Source organism: Pleurodeles waltl, chromosome 11 (assembly GCF_031143425.1).
Source record: "Pleurodeles waltl isolate 20211129_DDA chromosome 11, aPleWal1.hap1.20221129, whole genome shotgun sequence".
Taxonomy (NCBI): Eukaryota; Metazoa; Chordata; class Amphibia; order Caudata; family Salamandridae; genus Pleurodeles; species Pleurodeles waltl.
The window spans coordinates 570831563-570847566 of record NC_090450.1 but is presented as its reverse complement, the minus strand read 5'-3'; the positions used below and the strand labels follow the sequence as shown (position 1 = coordinate 570847566).

At 42.8% G+C, this 16004-nt stretch overlaps 1 protein-coding gene across 2 annotated transcripts in view; it reads right to left on the bottom strand.

Annotated features, from left to right (window-relative positions):
* The window catches only part of PLPP5 (phospholipid phosphatase 5), a 135352-nt gene that overhangs the window by 101848 nt on the left and 17500 nt on the right, over positions 1-16004 (bottom strand). For both annotated transcript variants that reach the window (XM_069214022.1, XM_069214023.1), the window contains exons 2-3: positions 2925-3054; positions 728-836 (exon numbers count right to left, since the gene is read on the bottom strand). In XM_069214022.1, coding sequence (XP_069070123.1) covers positions 728-836; positions 2925-2995 — 180 coding nt within the window. In that variant the 5' untranslated portion in view covers positions 2996-3054. The remainder of the gene's footprint in view (positions 1-727; positions 837-2924; positions 3055-16004) is intronic.

The window sequence follows — 16004 nt, the reverse complement described above, 5'->3', positions numbered from 1 at the left end:
TGGAAGGATGATGAGGTCAACTTAGAGTTAAAAGAGAGGGAGGATGGGTTATGCAGTGATAGATGGAGGACATCCAGAACGGAACAATTGGTTTGGGGATGGGGAATGGAGAAAAGGGGAGGGAAGACAGCAAAATGAGAGGAGAGACAGTCAAAGGAAGGGAAGACTGTTACAAGAAGCGCGATAGCCTGGCAAACAACATGAGAAAGGAGGGATCATGAAGTAGAGGGTTAGCTGAAATATGGTCAGAGAAAGGAGAGACAGTCAAGAGTTACTCGGGGGAAAGATGCATAGGCTATACAGCTAAAGGGTGAACAACTCAACCAGTCTGCAGAGAGAAAGCACCCTACTCAGAAGGAGCATGTGAATAAGAGCAGACTCCAGCCTGACAGTAAAGAAATGCACAGCCTCATTGGAGGTACAGTCTATTCTAGTTCCTAAATATCATATTTTCCCTTGAAAGAATGCCACGATCACCTCTCTCAAACATCCTGATAGTGCCCAGCATCTATCATAACATCTTAAGAGGTAAATCCCTTTTGCCTGAGGTTCTAGAGCTTGTATCAGTTTGTAAGATTCAGTGAAGTCACATATAAATGAGCCTCCCTTTCAGCGAAGGGTCCAGCAGCTTTTTATGTGTCGCCGTAATGCACAGGTGGGATTCAGTTTTCAATGAAATCAAATATCGAAATAGAACAGATTATTTCAAATGAACACAAGTACATACAAACATAGGCGTTGTGGGCACCCAATCTGCCTGCACATGTGGGTTCTTGTACAACCACATCTCCTCGGGCTGAATGACGCGCTGAAACGGAGGCAGGAGCTCGGTCACCCTAAAGCAGAAAGTAATTAAGCTGATCATGTGATACCATAATTGAGATTTTTAACAGTACTCAAAATACATGTGTAAAAGTTGTACGTCACTGAAACAGCAAAACAATAGATCGTGTCTCCCTACGAGTCAACTTTCAGGACCAGAGAAATGAAAGGTTGAAAGAAGACCACAAAATAGAGCCAGGTTTCTAAAAGTCACAGCCTGATACAAATACTGTTGATGGATTCAGGCCACAAGCACCAAATACAATTTCCAACGTGCGGATTAGGAGATGTGCTTCTCAGTCCACAAGAAACATAGTTTATTGATAAGAACTGTGAAAGCCTCTCCCAGAGTTAGCATGCTGACTGATGAAAGAAGACAACCTCCCTCCTCTAAGCACACCCCAGAAGTCAATTAATTTCCCCATTTGCCTAAGGTAAAGCAATAAATGACTAACTGAGAGGTAGGTGGCTTATTCTGATGGGCTCCAAATATAAAGAGGTAGACATGCTCTCTGTCCACTTCTAAAAACTGCCAAATTCTAAAGCAAGAATTCAATGTCTCACTCATCACTGCAGTGTGGGAGCCTGCCCATACAAAGACTGGTCTAACAGGATATTTCAGGTTTCCTCACATACATCCTAACATCTCTGCTCTGTTATCTGAAGCTTAAAACCTTCCTTATTGGGATTCTTCATTTCTGGGAGAGCTTTATCAAACAAATGAGATGCACCCAAAATATATGATTTAACAAATGAAATGTGGTTACCTGTTTTAACAGCATAAATAAAATCTTAGTTGAAAGTATACCAATTCAACAAAAATGCAAGATATAAAATGTGTTGATAAACAAAACTTACTAAAGGGCCTTCCATTCATTTAAGACCACAATTCCAGAATGACAATTTCCCCTACTGTTAAACCCCGAAACTATAATAAGTCCTCTTCACCTTTCACAAAACTTCAAATTCTCTCTGCCTTTACACATTAACCGCATCACTACACCTTCAGATGTTCCTCCATCTATTGGAGGCTGGCAATTCGCAGCCAGAAGCATTACCATCTGAACTGTCTACCTCAACACTTCAGGAACATCACAAACCTTTTCTTCAGATGACTGACAGAACCCATCTTTTCACCAGCGTATTTGGCTAATATCTGTCCTGTATCATCTTATTTACTAGCAATTCAGCCATTATGCACCATACCTACAGCTTTCCACATCATGTTGCACCTTATACATTCGTAAACAATAAAACCCAGGCTCTGGTGCTTTCCAGTTTATAGTTAGCACACTGGACACCAAAGGATCCGAATTCATTTTTACATGATCACAAAGTGGTCCATTACAAAATCATACCACGTTTTGGGCAAATTCACAAAGGCATTTAAGAGTATGGGAAGTAGTACCCGAGATATTAATTTATATACCGAAATGCATCAGTAAATTAGCCTCAAAATGTCTAACACCCTTTTAGTAAAAGTACAAAACGCACAGTTCTATATATTTGTATCAACTGTATATGACGTTTCCCTGAATAATCTTATTTGATATGTTTTGGGGCCAATTTAAGAGACATTTAAGAGTTATGGAGCTAGTACTACATATACTCAAATGTCCGTGGGAATGTCCCCCATATCTCCAATTTACAAATCCACTGTTAAACTTTCTGAACATGTATGTTCTTGGAGGCCTACAGAAAGCCTGTGCCGACCAGGATGTTTTAGGTCTGAAAACAAGAACATTAACTCAAAAACTCAACACATAACGTAAACAATTTAGCAATAATGTTTACTGCATGATTATTAGAGGTTGAACTACTAACTGGATCAGCAATTGCTAAGCACTTCTGTATGCAAATCATACAGTTTCTGAAAGAGTGAGATGTTAACGTAGGTCGGCTCCTTTTTCTTGGGCTAATTGGAGAAGGACTGGAGGCGATCAATGCCTTGGGGCTCAAGAATAAGCTAGATATACAATCTCATGGTAGAAAGGTGGGAGTGAAGGATTCATCTAGAGGTTTTCATAACAGTGTTTCCAAAACGTGCTTGAACAATTTTCAGAACTGGGCTGCTGAAATCATGGCAAGTAGTCAGTACTTACAAAAATATTCCAAACAGGACAATTCTCGTGCACACCTCGGCCATGAAATCCACCACCAATTTCTTCCTCATTTTCCTCCAAAGGAGACACTGCTTCGAAAGTTAACCTTTAGGTGACACGTTCATGAGGTCTTTTGGGGGGAAACAAAACAGATTGAAGCAAGCTTTTTTTCTGAATGTCAAATAGTTTTAAAGTTGTGAAAACATTTACTTCGATGAACGATCTACCAAGCAAAAACTACGTTTGAAAGAGCTTGCAGTCCATGTACAATCCTTGGGCCTCTGCTCCTTCTAGCCAGACACGGAGGCTGACAAAAAGTATATCTACTGTTTGGATATTAGAAAAATTAAAAACTGCTTTGTATGTTCCTTCATTTAGACAGAAGAATAGGCCTTACACACTTAAACATGTACGTTACACACTCATTATGTTCTGCGTTTTTGTATAGTGCAGCATTTGGCATCTTGGTACTTTTGGGAGGTCTGTAAGTGTTCATCAAAGCCCGCAGGAATACAAAAATATTCAGAATGCGTTTGTGCTTCCCACTTGCTTCCCAAAGCGATGGGTCTGCTTCAGTGTCTGCACTGTTTTTACCGCCCTCCTTAGGGTCAGTCCATGATGACGATTCACAGAGCAACAGAGGACAAGCAAACATAAAAACAGACATTTTCCACAAAGACGTTTAACTGTTCCAGACATCACTTTGGGGGTATCAGGCACTTTATCCATGATCTAGACTTAAACATCTTTACTACAGGCACTATTCCCTCCAGACTGGACTATGGAAACACTGCCTCACTGGTCTCCCAAAAGCTCATGTGGCCCCCTTCAGAGCTGCGCTCCATGCTGCTGCCCACTTTGTTTTGAGTATAAGAGATATGAGCACATCTCTCTTCAGTTACTTCAGAACTCTTCAGTGGACTCCGTCTGATGCAAGAACAAACTACAAGATCGCGGGTATCACTCACAAATCCTTATCTGCAGGTCTGGCTGTGAAATTCAAAATCTAAAACGGCAAATTGGTTTTGAAGTATGCCTCGTAATTTCAAGCAATAGTGGTTTATGAGGCAGTCGTTCTTCAGCAGCGCAACAAGAATTGTGAACTTTCTTCCTGCTGCTGTATGTACCACCCCATGTCTTGCTACCTTCAAAAAAGGGTCTCACATCCCTCCTACTCCAAAGACGTTTCTGTTATCACTGCCGACTTTCTCCAAGATGCAAAATTAATTCTAGATTTCGCTGAATTTATTGATCTTGTATTTAAGGTTACCCGATTTTGAAAATCAAAAAACAGGATATTTCACAAAAATATTGGATGGAGTACAACTTAACATCAGCCAGTGGGCACAGAATGACTTAAATGACAGTGCTCGTCAACATAGAAACACAGAAAATGAAACATCAAAGGAATAATTGCTTTCTGATAACAGCTGCTACCTAGTTCTTCCTTGGAACACTTAAATACATCAGATACGTCATTTAGGGTAGCCGGGGGACTCAACTGGTTTGCCCTTTGTGGCCCATGGCCTCGGAGGTGGCAAACTCTGTAACAAGCACCAAGAACACAAGGGCAGCTTGTTGTTTTTTTTTTGGTCCTTGGGTATTCCGCTGTCCTTTTTTGTTACCCATTTTAAGGTCGAGCAATGCAGAGCGCAAGCGCTGCTTTTCCCAGGTGTTGGTTTGTACCTGGGCTTTTAACAACGCCCAGCTCACGCCCATCACTACAACTCGTTCGTGGGCCTGCCCTTCAAAACATCCTTTCATGATATTGGTAAATGGTTTAACTTTGTCCCTCCTTGGGGAGGTTTTGCTACCGCCTTGGCCATCGCCCCTGTTGCATGACTAATTGCACTTTTGCCGATTAGTTTAACTGCGAGCGCACTTTTTTTCTCTTTTGTGCGTCTCTTCACGCTGATGCTCAAAGCGGCAGCGGCACTGTGAATCGGCTCGCTTATGTGAAACTGTTTTAACTTTTAATTTTCAATTTATGTGGCACGAAAAGTCTGGTTAGGAGTTTACAACGCTAATAGCTCCAACTCGAGCAGGTGCGATACCCATTGCATTGCAAATGCTTGCTTAGACTAGTAGTGAATACAAGTGTGCTATTCACTATTCGTGTAATAAAAAGGGGGCACCAGGGGCTAGAATAAGACTTTCGCTGGCAGCTGAGGGAAGCAGGAAAATACTTTCCAATGTATGTTTCGTGCATGCCTTCATCCAAGAGTTTGTGTGAGAGAAACAGAGGGTGTATGTGAGAGCATGTGCATACGAGTGAAGGCTGGTGGACGACTTACAGACAGGCAATGAGTGGGAATGAGTAAGAATGAATGTCTGCGGGTAAGACTCGGTGAGTAAGAAAGATGACAAATGAGTGACAGTGGTGGATGAGTGAGAAATAATGAGCAAGAATGTGTGTAAGGGAGTACTAGAGAGCGTGTGAGAGTGAGCATCACTGAGTGTAACAGAGTGAGAATGGGTGAGTCAGTGAGAAAGAGTAAAAGTGACTGCAAGTGAGTGAGGGTAAGAGAAAGTATAAGTGAGTGTCAGTGAATTTGAGTGAGCATAAATTAATAACTGAAAATGAGTCAGAGTGAATAAGAATGACGGAATGAGAGGATGAGTCTGAGAGAGCAACAAATAGTCAGAGTAAGAATGAGCGATTGCGAACGTCGAAGAGCAAGAGTGAGAACGAATGAGTGGAATCGAGTGCAAAGAGAGTAAAAATGAGGCTGAGTGAGTGGATATAAGTGACCATGGGTAGAAACGTGGTGCTATACTTGGGAGTCTGCCATTGACTCTGACATACTGAAAGTTATTCTTGGCTTATAGTGGCACCCATGGCAAAACACTGGACATACTGAAGGCAAGCCTTAGCTTGAAAGGCACCTGCCACAATATACAGGCACTCTAGTAATGGGAACCCATGTTAAAATACAGGTTCTGGAAAATATTGCCTATGGGGCACTTGTGCAAAAAATGCTTGTGTTGGTACTTTGGAGCAAATTCTCGTCACAAGGGGTGGCAACTATGGCAAATGGGAGAGGGAAACAATGACGAAATGCTGGTGCTGACATAATAGAAGCAAAGTTTTACATAAGGGACACCCACGGTAAATTGATGCCATTAATGGTAACTTCTGGGGCTTCAGAGGACCAGCAAGCAAAATCGGCACACGGCAGTAGGGTTCCCACTGTAATAAGCAGCAGTCAGTGCACCAGCACAACTGAAAGCCTGGCAAAAACCCAGGGAAACATTGCTGAAATCTCTGTCCTGAATGCCAGCCTACCCACTTCTGTAAACTCTGAAGAACAGCTTGCTTGGCCAAGCAGTGAGTTATCAAGATGGTGAAGGTGTCTGCTCGCTAACTAACAAAATTGGGCTGAAAGGATATCAGTTGGGCCATGGTAGAGCCAGTTGGAGGGGGGGGAGAGGCTACTTTTGGATTCGAGGTGCTGTCTCCTGGGGGAATCACATGATTGGGAATCTGTGTGACTTGGAGCGCAAGGGAATAGAGGTTCGGTAGTGTGCTTTTGCACGAGGAGCTGGACGGTGAGCAGACCCCTGAGTGGTAGCCGGGCTCGGTTTGATGGTCACACATCCCTAGTGGTGCTTTCACTGTAGCGCAAGACCTCATCAGCAGTGAGAGCTATTTGGACCTGGGAGCCTTCTGCTACCGGATGCTGAGTTCTACTGACTGTGTTGGTCCTAGTGGGAGCTATGATCACATGAAGATTTAGCTTGAGGAAACAAGCATTAGGAAAGCTAGTCGGCCTCGCCTGTGAGGGATCTATTGGCTTTGTCAATTTTGTTTAGTGCTGTGCTGTGGTGTGGTGTGGTGTGGTGTGGTATGAAATGGCATGCCATTCAATAGTGTTGTGTGATATGGCCTATAATTCTATAGAATAGTATGGCATGACCTGTCATTCTGTAGTAAGCTATGGCCTGTCATTCTATAGTAAGGTATGGTATGGCCTGATATTTCATGGTATGGTACGATATGGTAGGCCACATGTTAGAAATGGGGTCTTTGGTTGGCAGTCAGGTTACCCCCTGTCCAAGCAAGAAGCCTCACTCTAGTCAAGGTAAAAGAGAATCACCCTCAGCTAACCCCTGCTTACCCCCCCCTTGGTAGCTTGGCACGAGCAGCAGGCTTAACTTCAGAGTGCTAGGTGTAAAGTATTTGTACCAAAACACAGTAACTTAATGAAAACACTACACAATGACACAACACAGGTTTAGAAAAATAGAAAATATTTATCTAAACAAAACAAGACCAAAACGACAAAAATCCACAATACACAAGTCAAGTTATCAATTAAAAAGCAAAAAGAGTCTTCATGTAGTTTTAAACACACACTAAAACTGTTAGCGTGAAAATGTACTTTGGGTGCGTCAAAAATAACCCCGCACAGGCAAGTGTGCATCAAAAAGGGCTTGTGATGCGTCAATTTCACTCACGAGCGAGACCTTGCATCAGTTCTCCTTTCGTCAGGTCGGGCGCGTAGTTTCTCCTCTCTGCAGGAGAGCGATGCGTCGATCTGGTCAGAACTCTCGGGTCCGGGCAGGCCTTGCGTTGTTTTTACACGCCCAGCAGTGCTTGCGTCAGAAATCCAGCCGCACGATGATCTGAAAACCACGCAGCGCGGGTTGCGATCTCACCAGCCTCCGTCAGCGATACTGCGTGTCGTTCCTCCAGCTCTGTGCGTCGATTCTTTGGTCGCGTTACAGGCGAGCGTCGATTTTCAGCCGCAGATCCGAGTCGCAGCCATCTTTTCCCCGCACAGCGTTCTGTGTGTGGATTTCTTGCTCTTAGGCTGCCAGCTTCTCCTTTCAGGGTCCAAGGAACTGGATGGGCACCACTTGGCAGAGTAGGAGTCTCTAGGTGCTGGCAGAGAGAAGTCTTTGCTGTCCCTGAGACTTCAGACAATAGGAGGCATGCTCTAAATCAAGCCCTTGGAGAGTTCTTCACAAGAGGGAAGGCAACACAAAGTCCAGTCTTTGCCCTCTAGCACAGTCAGAAGCAGCAACTGCAGGATAGCTCCACAAAGCACAGTCAGAGGCAGGGCAGCTCTTCTTCCTCAGCTCTTCTCCAGGCAGAGGTTCCTCTAGGTTTCCAGAAGTGTTCTAAAGTCTGTGGTTTTGGGTGCCCTTCTTATACCACATTTCTCCTTTGAAGTAGGCCTACTCCAAAGCAAAGTCTCTCTTGAATGTGAAGTCCTGCCTTGCCCAGGCCAGGCCCCAGACACTCACTAGGGGATTGGAGACTGCATTGTGTGAAGGCAGGCACAGCCCTTTCAGGTGTGAGTGACCACTCCTCCCCTCCCTCCTAGCACAGATGGCTCATCAGGATATGCAGGCTACACCCCAGCTCCCTTTGTGTCACTGTCTAGTGTGAGGTGCAACTAGCCCAACTGTCAAACTGACCCAGACAGGGAATCCACAAACAGGAGTCACAGAAATGGTATAAGCAAGAAAATGCTCACTTTCTAAAAGTGGCATTTTCAAACACAATCTTAAAATCAACTTCACTAAAAGATGTATTTTTTTATTTGTGAGCTCAGAGACCACAAGCTCCACATGTCCATCTGCTCCCAAATGGAATCTACACTTTAATCAGATTTAAAGGTAGTCCCCATGTTAAACTATGAGAGGGACAGGCCTTGCAACAGTGAAAAATGAATTTAGCAATATTTCACTGTTATGACATATAAAACACATTAAAGTAGGACATATAGTAACCATACACTGCACCCTGCCCTTGGGGCTACCTAGGGCCTACCTTAGGGGTGCATGACATATAAGAAAAGGGAAGGTTTAGGCCTGCAAGTGAGTACACTTGCCAAGGCGAATTTAAAGTTAAAACTGCACACACAGACACTGCAATAGCAGGTCTGAGACATGATTACAGAGCTACTTATGTGGGTGGCACAACCAGTGCTGCAGGCCCACTAGTAGTATTTGGCTTACAGGCCCTGGGCACCTCTAGTGCAGTTTACTAGAGACTAACTAGTAAATCAAATAGGCCAATCACGATAAGACAATTACATACACATTTTGTAAAGGAGCACTTGCACTTTAGCACTGGTTAGCAGCGGTAAAGTGCACAGAGCAACAAAAACAGCAAAATCAGAGTCCAACATACACCAACAAGCTGGGAAACAGAGGCAAAAAGTTAAGGGAGACACGCCAAGGATGAAAAGTCTAACAGCTTATCATTGTTTAGTAAGGTATGGGCTGTCATTTTATGGCATGCTAAGGTATAGCCTGTCATTGTATGGTATGATATGGCCGGTCACTGTATTGTATGGCATGGAATGGTGTGGTATGACCGGTCACTGTATAGTATGGTATGACACGGTGAGTCATTGTATAGTATGGCATGATATGGCCTGTCATAGTATAATATTGTATGGTAAGGCCTGTCATTGTATAGTATAGTATGGTGTAGTGTGGCCCGTCATTGTTGAGTTTATAATGGTATGTTATGGCCGGTCATTGTATAATATAGTGTGGTATGGCCTGTCACTGCATAGTATAGTACAGTACAGCATGGCCTGTCACTGTATAGTATGGGCTGTCATTGTATAGTATATTATGGCATGGCCTGTCATTGTATAGTATGGTATAGCCTGTTATTATATAGTATAGTATGGTATGGACTGATGTTGTACAGTTTGGTATGGCCTGTCACTGTATAGTATAGTACAGACAGCCTGTCATTGTATAATACTTTATGGTATGGTATGGCCAGTCACTGTAAAGTACAGGATGGTATGGTATGACCTATCATGGTATAGTATGGCATATAAGTGTAGAGTTTAGTGTGGTATGGTCGGTCATTATATAGTACAGTACATTATGGTATGGCCTATCATTGTATGGTGTAATATGGCCTGTCTTTGTATGGTATATTACAGCTGTCATTGTATGGAATGGTATAGTATGGCTGGTTGATGTATAGTATGGTATGCTATGTTATGATTTGGTATAGTACGGCCTGTCGCTGTAGAGTTTACTATAGTATGATATGGCCTGTCATTGTATAGAATAGCCTGTCATTATATAGTATAGCATGGTATGTCATTGTAGAGTTTAGTATGGTACAGTAGGTCCTTGAATAGGTTAGTATGGTATGGTCTGTCACTCTGGAGTACAGTATACTACGGCATGGCATTTTATGGTATGGCATGGCCTTTCTACGGTATGGGCTGTCATTTAGAGTATGGGCTGTCATTGTATAGTATGGCATGGCTTCTTATTGTATAATATGGTATGTTATGACCGGTTACTTTATGGTATGGTATGACCTATTATTGTAGAGTATAGTTTGGTATGGCTTGTCATTGTATAGTATGGTATGGCCTGACAATCTATAGTATAATATAGTATGGTGTAGTATGGCCGGTCATTGTAGAGTTTAGTATGGTATGGTTGATCAGTGTCTAGTATAGTATGTTTTGCCCTCTCACTGTATAGTATGGTGTGGTATGGCTTTTCAATGGATAGTACAGTATGTTATGGTATGGCCTTTCATTGTAGAGTTTAGTATGGTATGGCCTGTCATAAATAGTGTAGTATTTGTGGTATGGCCTTTAATTGCAGAGTTTACTATGGTATGGCATGGCCCGTTATTGTATAATACGGTATGGTATGGTCTGTCATTGTAGAGATAAGTATGGAATGGTATGGCCTGTCATTGCATAGTATAATATTGTATGGTATGGTATGGCCTGTCATTGCATAGTATAATATTGTATGATATGGCTTGTCTTTGTATGGTGTAGTATGGGCTGTCATTGAATGGCATGGTAAGGGCTGTCATAGTATGGTATGGCCTGTCACTGAAGAGTATCTCAGACGAGACCTTAAGAAAAAGAAAAAAAACAATTGATATCTGAGACAGGCCCGGGTCTGACTTACACAATTCAATGAATGCTCAGGCTTCACACAGACTTACATGAAATTTGAAAGACAAAAGCTTGTGTTGGCTTCAGATGATATTTACTGTGCTTAGTAGTAGCCCCAATACAGTCAAAATGTATTGAATTATTGACCTCTATTTACTGTGTATCTGTCAGAGCTTGAATGTCCATTTAAGTGTAGGTGAGCTAGAGCTTGACTAGGGCTTACTGCGGCTGTGGGCACAGAGGAGGGGGTAAGCTAATGTCAAACAGCTTGAATAACAGCAAGCTCAGTGTGGGGTTGGGAAAAAGCTAATCGAGCCAGCCTCACTAATAATTGTTAATACCACAACAAATATTAAGGAGAAATAGTACCTCAATCACGTCGACAGCAGAGGACGAGCAGATTAAGTCTGAATAATCTGTGCTTGGTCCCTGCTCCACCGAGGCAAACAGAACTGATGTTTGGGCTGCGCTGGCCAGTTAGAAGGCAGCAAAGAATAGTGAAAATGGAGCCAACAAATGGTAAGCAATAGGTGGGCTGCACATCCTTCACTGAACACAATAGTGTTGCAAGCGAGAGGATACGCTCGCAGGCATGACCCTAAAAAGCGTGGACGCCACGCACAATCAATAAAATGCCAAACAGAGACATTGAACTGGGCTACATGTTCCCATTTTTTTTTTAAATCACTTTGGTGTTGCATGCCCACTGCTATTTGATCACACTCCTACAGCTACCACACAGGAGGTGAGTTGTTGGTAGCAACCTCATGGCAAGGTGCGTTCTGGTAGGTTAAGTCTGCTCGTACCCACACTCCCCACCTTAAAGTAATGGCCACATTGGGGGTGAGGTGGGACCTCATGGTGAGCAATGGGGCAATCCCTTCTAGCTGTGAAACTGGGCAGCGAGTGAGGCAATCAGGATTCAACCGTACATACTGCTGAGCTCACAAGGTCTGTTCGGGGCCTTATCCGCATCCTACAGAACAGTAGGCCAGAAGTGGATGTGGTGCACTGGCCTTCCCTGGCATATTGTGTAGGGTACGTACTCAGATTTTCATAGCCCTCATATACGTACCATCCCTGTCTTCTGTCTGTGGCAGGCCCCACTCTGTAGTATGGGGAAATAGTATTGTCATCAACAGAAACTACTGTTGAACCCAGACAGGGCACTAGAATGACAGTCGCCAACAATGGAGCTTCTGAAGTGCAACACAAATCAGAGGAACCAAGTGACAAAAAATGACAACATGAAAACGCTGTTAAGAGCTATGGAAGAAGCCCTGGTCTCTATAGAAAATGGATACCCTTAATGCCAGGATGGATGCGATCTCTCGCAAGCCTGAAAAGCACGAGAGGAGGTTGGTAGAGGCTAAGCAGCACATTTCGGCATTGAAGACAATCTTGCAACAAAAAAGTCAGACACTCTTGAACCTGGAGAAGGTGCTGCATGCATTCTTAGCTAAAATGTAGGACTTGGATAGACTGCATGAAAAATTATTCACAAATTGGGGGATTCCTGAATCCACAAATACAGGTAAAAATTGAAAAGTATATAGAATACATTCTGTTGACAATTTTTGGCCTGGAGACTTTCTCCCCTTTTGGTGGTAGAGAGTATATCGGCTGTTGGAAGACAGACAGACTTCTGGCGCCCCTGCAAGCCTTATCACTGTGCACCTTCTAAATTTCAATGACCTAGATACAGTCATCTGATTCGCCCAAGAGCAATGAGATCTCACATGTCAGTCTATCCCATTGTTTCCGGATTTCATTATAGCAGGCCAGGAGGCCAGTCAAGAAACAGCTTTTCAAAGCAAATATTCAGTATACAATGCTGTACCTGGCTCATCTGAAGGTATAAAAGCAATAAACCTTCAAGGCGCCACAGCACACCTCAAAATTTCAGAAGATTTTTCAAGGCAACCTGGAGCTTTGGGGAGCCCATGAAGCTGCAGACATGTGCCGATCTCATGACAATTCAGACTAAGGTGTTCAATTGACAGCTGGTGATGTTCGTCATTGGCCGTTCTGGATATGTAGCCTGCTATCATTATCTGACCGGTCTGTTGTCCTTAATGACAGATCTGACCTAATCATTTCTTAAAGGTGTTCTGATCCGCCACACCAGGTAATCAGAGCAACATGAGAAGTCATGTCTTTCCCTGGTACAAGCTCCCTGTATCTACAAGTCGTTGGTGCTCTCCACTGTTCCACTGACCTCTTGACGTGATCTCAATGGGTTACCTACCAGCTTCCACTGCACCTGCAAGAGGTTACATCTACTATTGTTACTCACTGTTTTTTCTGCTTTGTACTCCAGTTTAATTGTGCATTAATAAGTTGATTGAAATGGATTTTCTAGTGGAGGGAAATGTCCTGGTGGGACTGGGCTGCCAGTATGGGTGGGATAGGGAGGGTAGATGTTATATTATAGGATTGGTGCAGTGAGCATTACAAGCATGTTTATTGTTTAGTGGCTATATGGTGAGACAAAAACAACCCCAGCAACCCCACGAGACAACGCATGCTCTGTCCAGCAGAATGAGAACTCCACCTTTGCTACTTGACGAACACACAGGATAAGTGGACCATAAAATGTTTAACATAGAATCTGTAAGGCCTTATCAATCTTTGCAAAATTTGAACAGATACCAAATAACCATTGCTCTGCACCATGCTCAGTCTGCCATTTTGCGGCAAGATGGACCTCCCACTGTGTTATGTCTTCGTATTTTTTCTTGCCAAAGGTGTGGGTATCCTTATGTTTTTTTAAAGAGCAAGCACTGGCAAACCCAATGGGTCTCACCTATGCGGAAATCCGAGAGCTACTGGCATTATCAATGCCTTTAAGTCATGTGTTATGGCTCTATTTTGGTCTCCCTCTGTCAGTGACTGCCCTTAATTGGGCTGTGGCCAAACAGTGCAATTTATGTGATGGAGGTGGCCGAATTTACAAGCCCGATCATGTGTCCTCCTTGATTTAGTGGCGGTACAATTTAGGCACATTTAGGGATGAGGGAGAAGGAAACACGTACAAGAGAGACTGAACAGGATAAATTGAGAGGGGACAAATAAGAGGCACTCTGTGATATATGCATCTGAGCATGCATGGCTGTACGTCTGTGTGTGAGCACAGAGAGCGAGGGATGCTAAAAGGGTAAAAGGGACACATAAGAGCACCAAGTTAGGGCAGGATGATCATATATAGCCACGTAGTGGTAATGGGGGGTTGGAGAGAGAGCGGGAGAGTCCGCACATGGGAGGTGGGGGCAGGAGCAGAGACATACGGTGCACTACAGATCACCCATAACAGGGAACTGGAGAGGCAGGATTACTGCTTCTCCCTCTGATCTGTAAACCCCATCCCATACCAGCGGCAGCCACCCGTGCTGTGCACTCACAGGCACGATGGAAGCAAGCTCCATCCAGGATTACTGAATTAAGGCAATATAAAGTTCTCTTGTCTTTTTTATTTAAACATATGGAACAACTGCAAATTAGCAACTACAAAAGAAACTAGCACAGCAATGTATTGTCTGGTGCAGGATCCTGTCACAGCTCCAACCCTGCACGGAACTTTAAAGGAAATGCATGCTCTGCCTGGGGAAAAGCACCCGGCCAACATGCTGAAAAAATTCTGAAGGGGGGGCCCCCAATGATTTTTATTTTTCAACTGGGGGGGCGCAGCATTAAAAGGCTTTGAGATCACTGCTCTAAACTAAGTGTAGATCTTGAAACTATTTTATATTTTTAATGACTGAGTGTTTAAGATATGTGCAGAGATGAGAAAATACACTTCTATTATGCGCAATGCAATAAAATAACAGCTTTTACAATTTTAATTTTAAATTAAATGTTTTACTTATACTGATGAAATATTATCAATGCTGAATGTATACGTTTGCATAGTGTGTGTTTTATTAACAAGTAATTTTTAAATGCATTTGATAGTTTCCTGTGTTAGCATAACTAAGGCCTACACAGCTTGCATTTCACATTCATGTAAACGTGCTAAACTGTTTTTCATAACGTGAAACCTTCCCTTCAGATTTCTTTCCCATGAGAGGAAAAAAGCCCTACTTGTAAAAAGTCTATTGCTTAACTGTAAAAGAACTGTAGTTTTTTGGCCATGAATTAGACATAATGCAAGAATAGAGCATACTTTTGTTACAAAACCATTTGAGTCTCACGGAAATGGAGACGTTGTCATGACAGACCTGGAAAAATGTTGGACTGCTGCAACCTGACGTTTGCTAATATTTTGATTGGATGATGCCCCCTTTTCACAATATGAACTTATCCTAGAAGCCAATAGGAACATTTCATGTGAATTAATATACAGTTAGATGAACAAACTTTGATCAGAGAGGAGAAGAGATCAGTCCTGTCTTGGCCAGAGACAGACACTTCCCTGATGTTGACTAGATGCTTTGCTGATGAAGATTTCCTGAATAATGTATCCCTTGGAGAGGTAACTTTCTCCCTGCCATTTGCACTCGCCCCTTGACATGCCTTGTTAGGTTAGAATTTTCACCTATTTTATTTTTCCTTACTTAGTGCCCTGTAGCTTGAGTTATTCTATTTTTCCAAATTGTTTTGGTCTTTTTTTGTATTTTGTCCGCATATGTTACCCTCCACATGTATTTCCCTAATTTGGTTAGCCGTAGGTTTGACATATTCCCAGCCACTGATTACTGACTTGATTGAATTTGAAATGACTAAATGATTGTGGAATCCGAGCACTGTATGATTTCTGTGTCTCAGATATTTCCTTTAACTTTCTGTATCATTCTTCTTAACTGCTTAGTTTTATGAATGTTAGTATGCCTGAACTTATTTAGTTGCCTTGGGCAACCCTTGGTGATTATGTATCTTTATAACTTGGTTTAACTCATAGTGTACATGACTTTAAGCTTGTGCTTGTAATCAAGCTTTGAAGTATATTCCTGATTAGAGTTCTCCTTCCGTGGCTACATTCGTCAATGTGTCTAAATTATTAGGGTGGTGAAGAAGAAATTGTTTATGGTTCTCCACCCATCTTACTGGGTCAAACGTTTTTTTGACCTCGTTGTGCATTTGATTCCTGCGAAGGATGAAAAATGTTTTCAAAAGAGTGAACATAAATTGACAGACATATGGAGACATGGAAACCTGATAAGCAAGGAGGGCACAT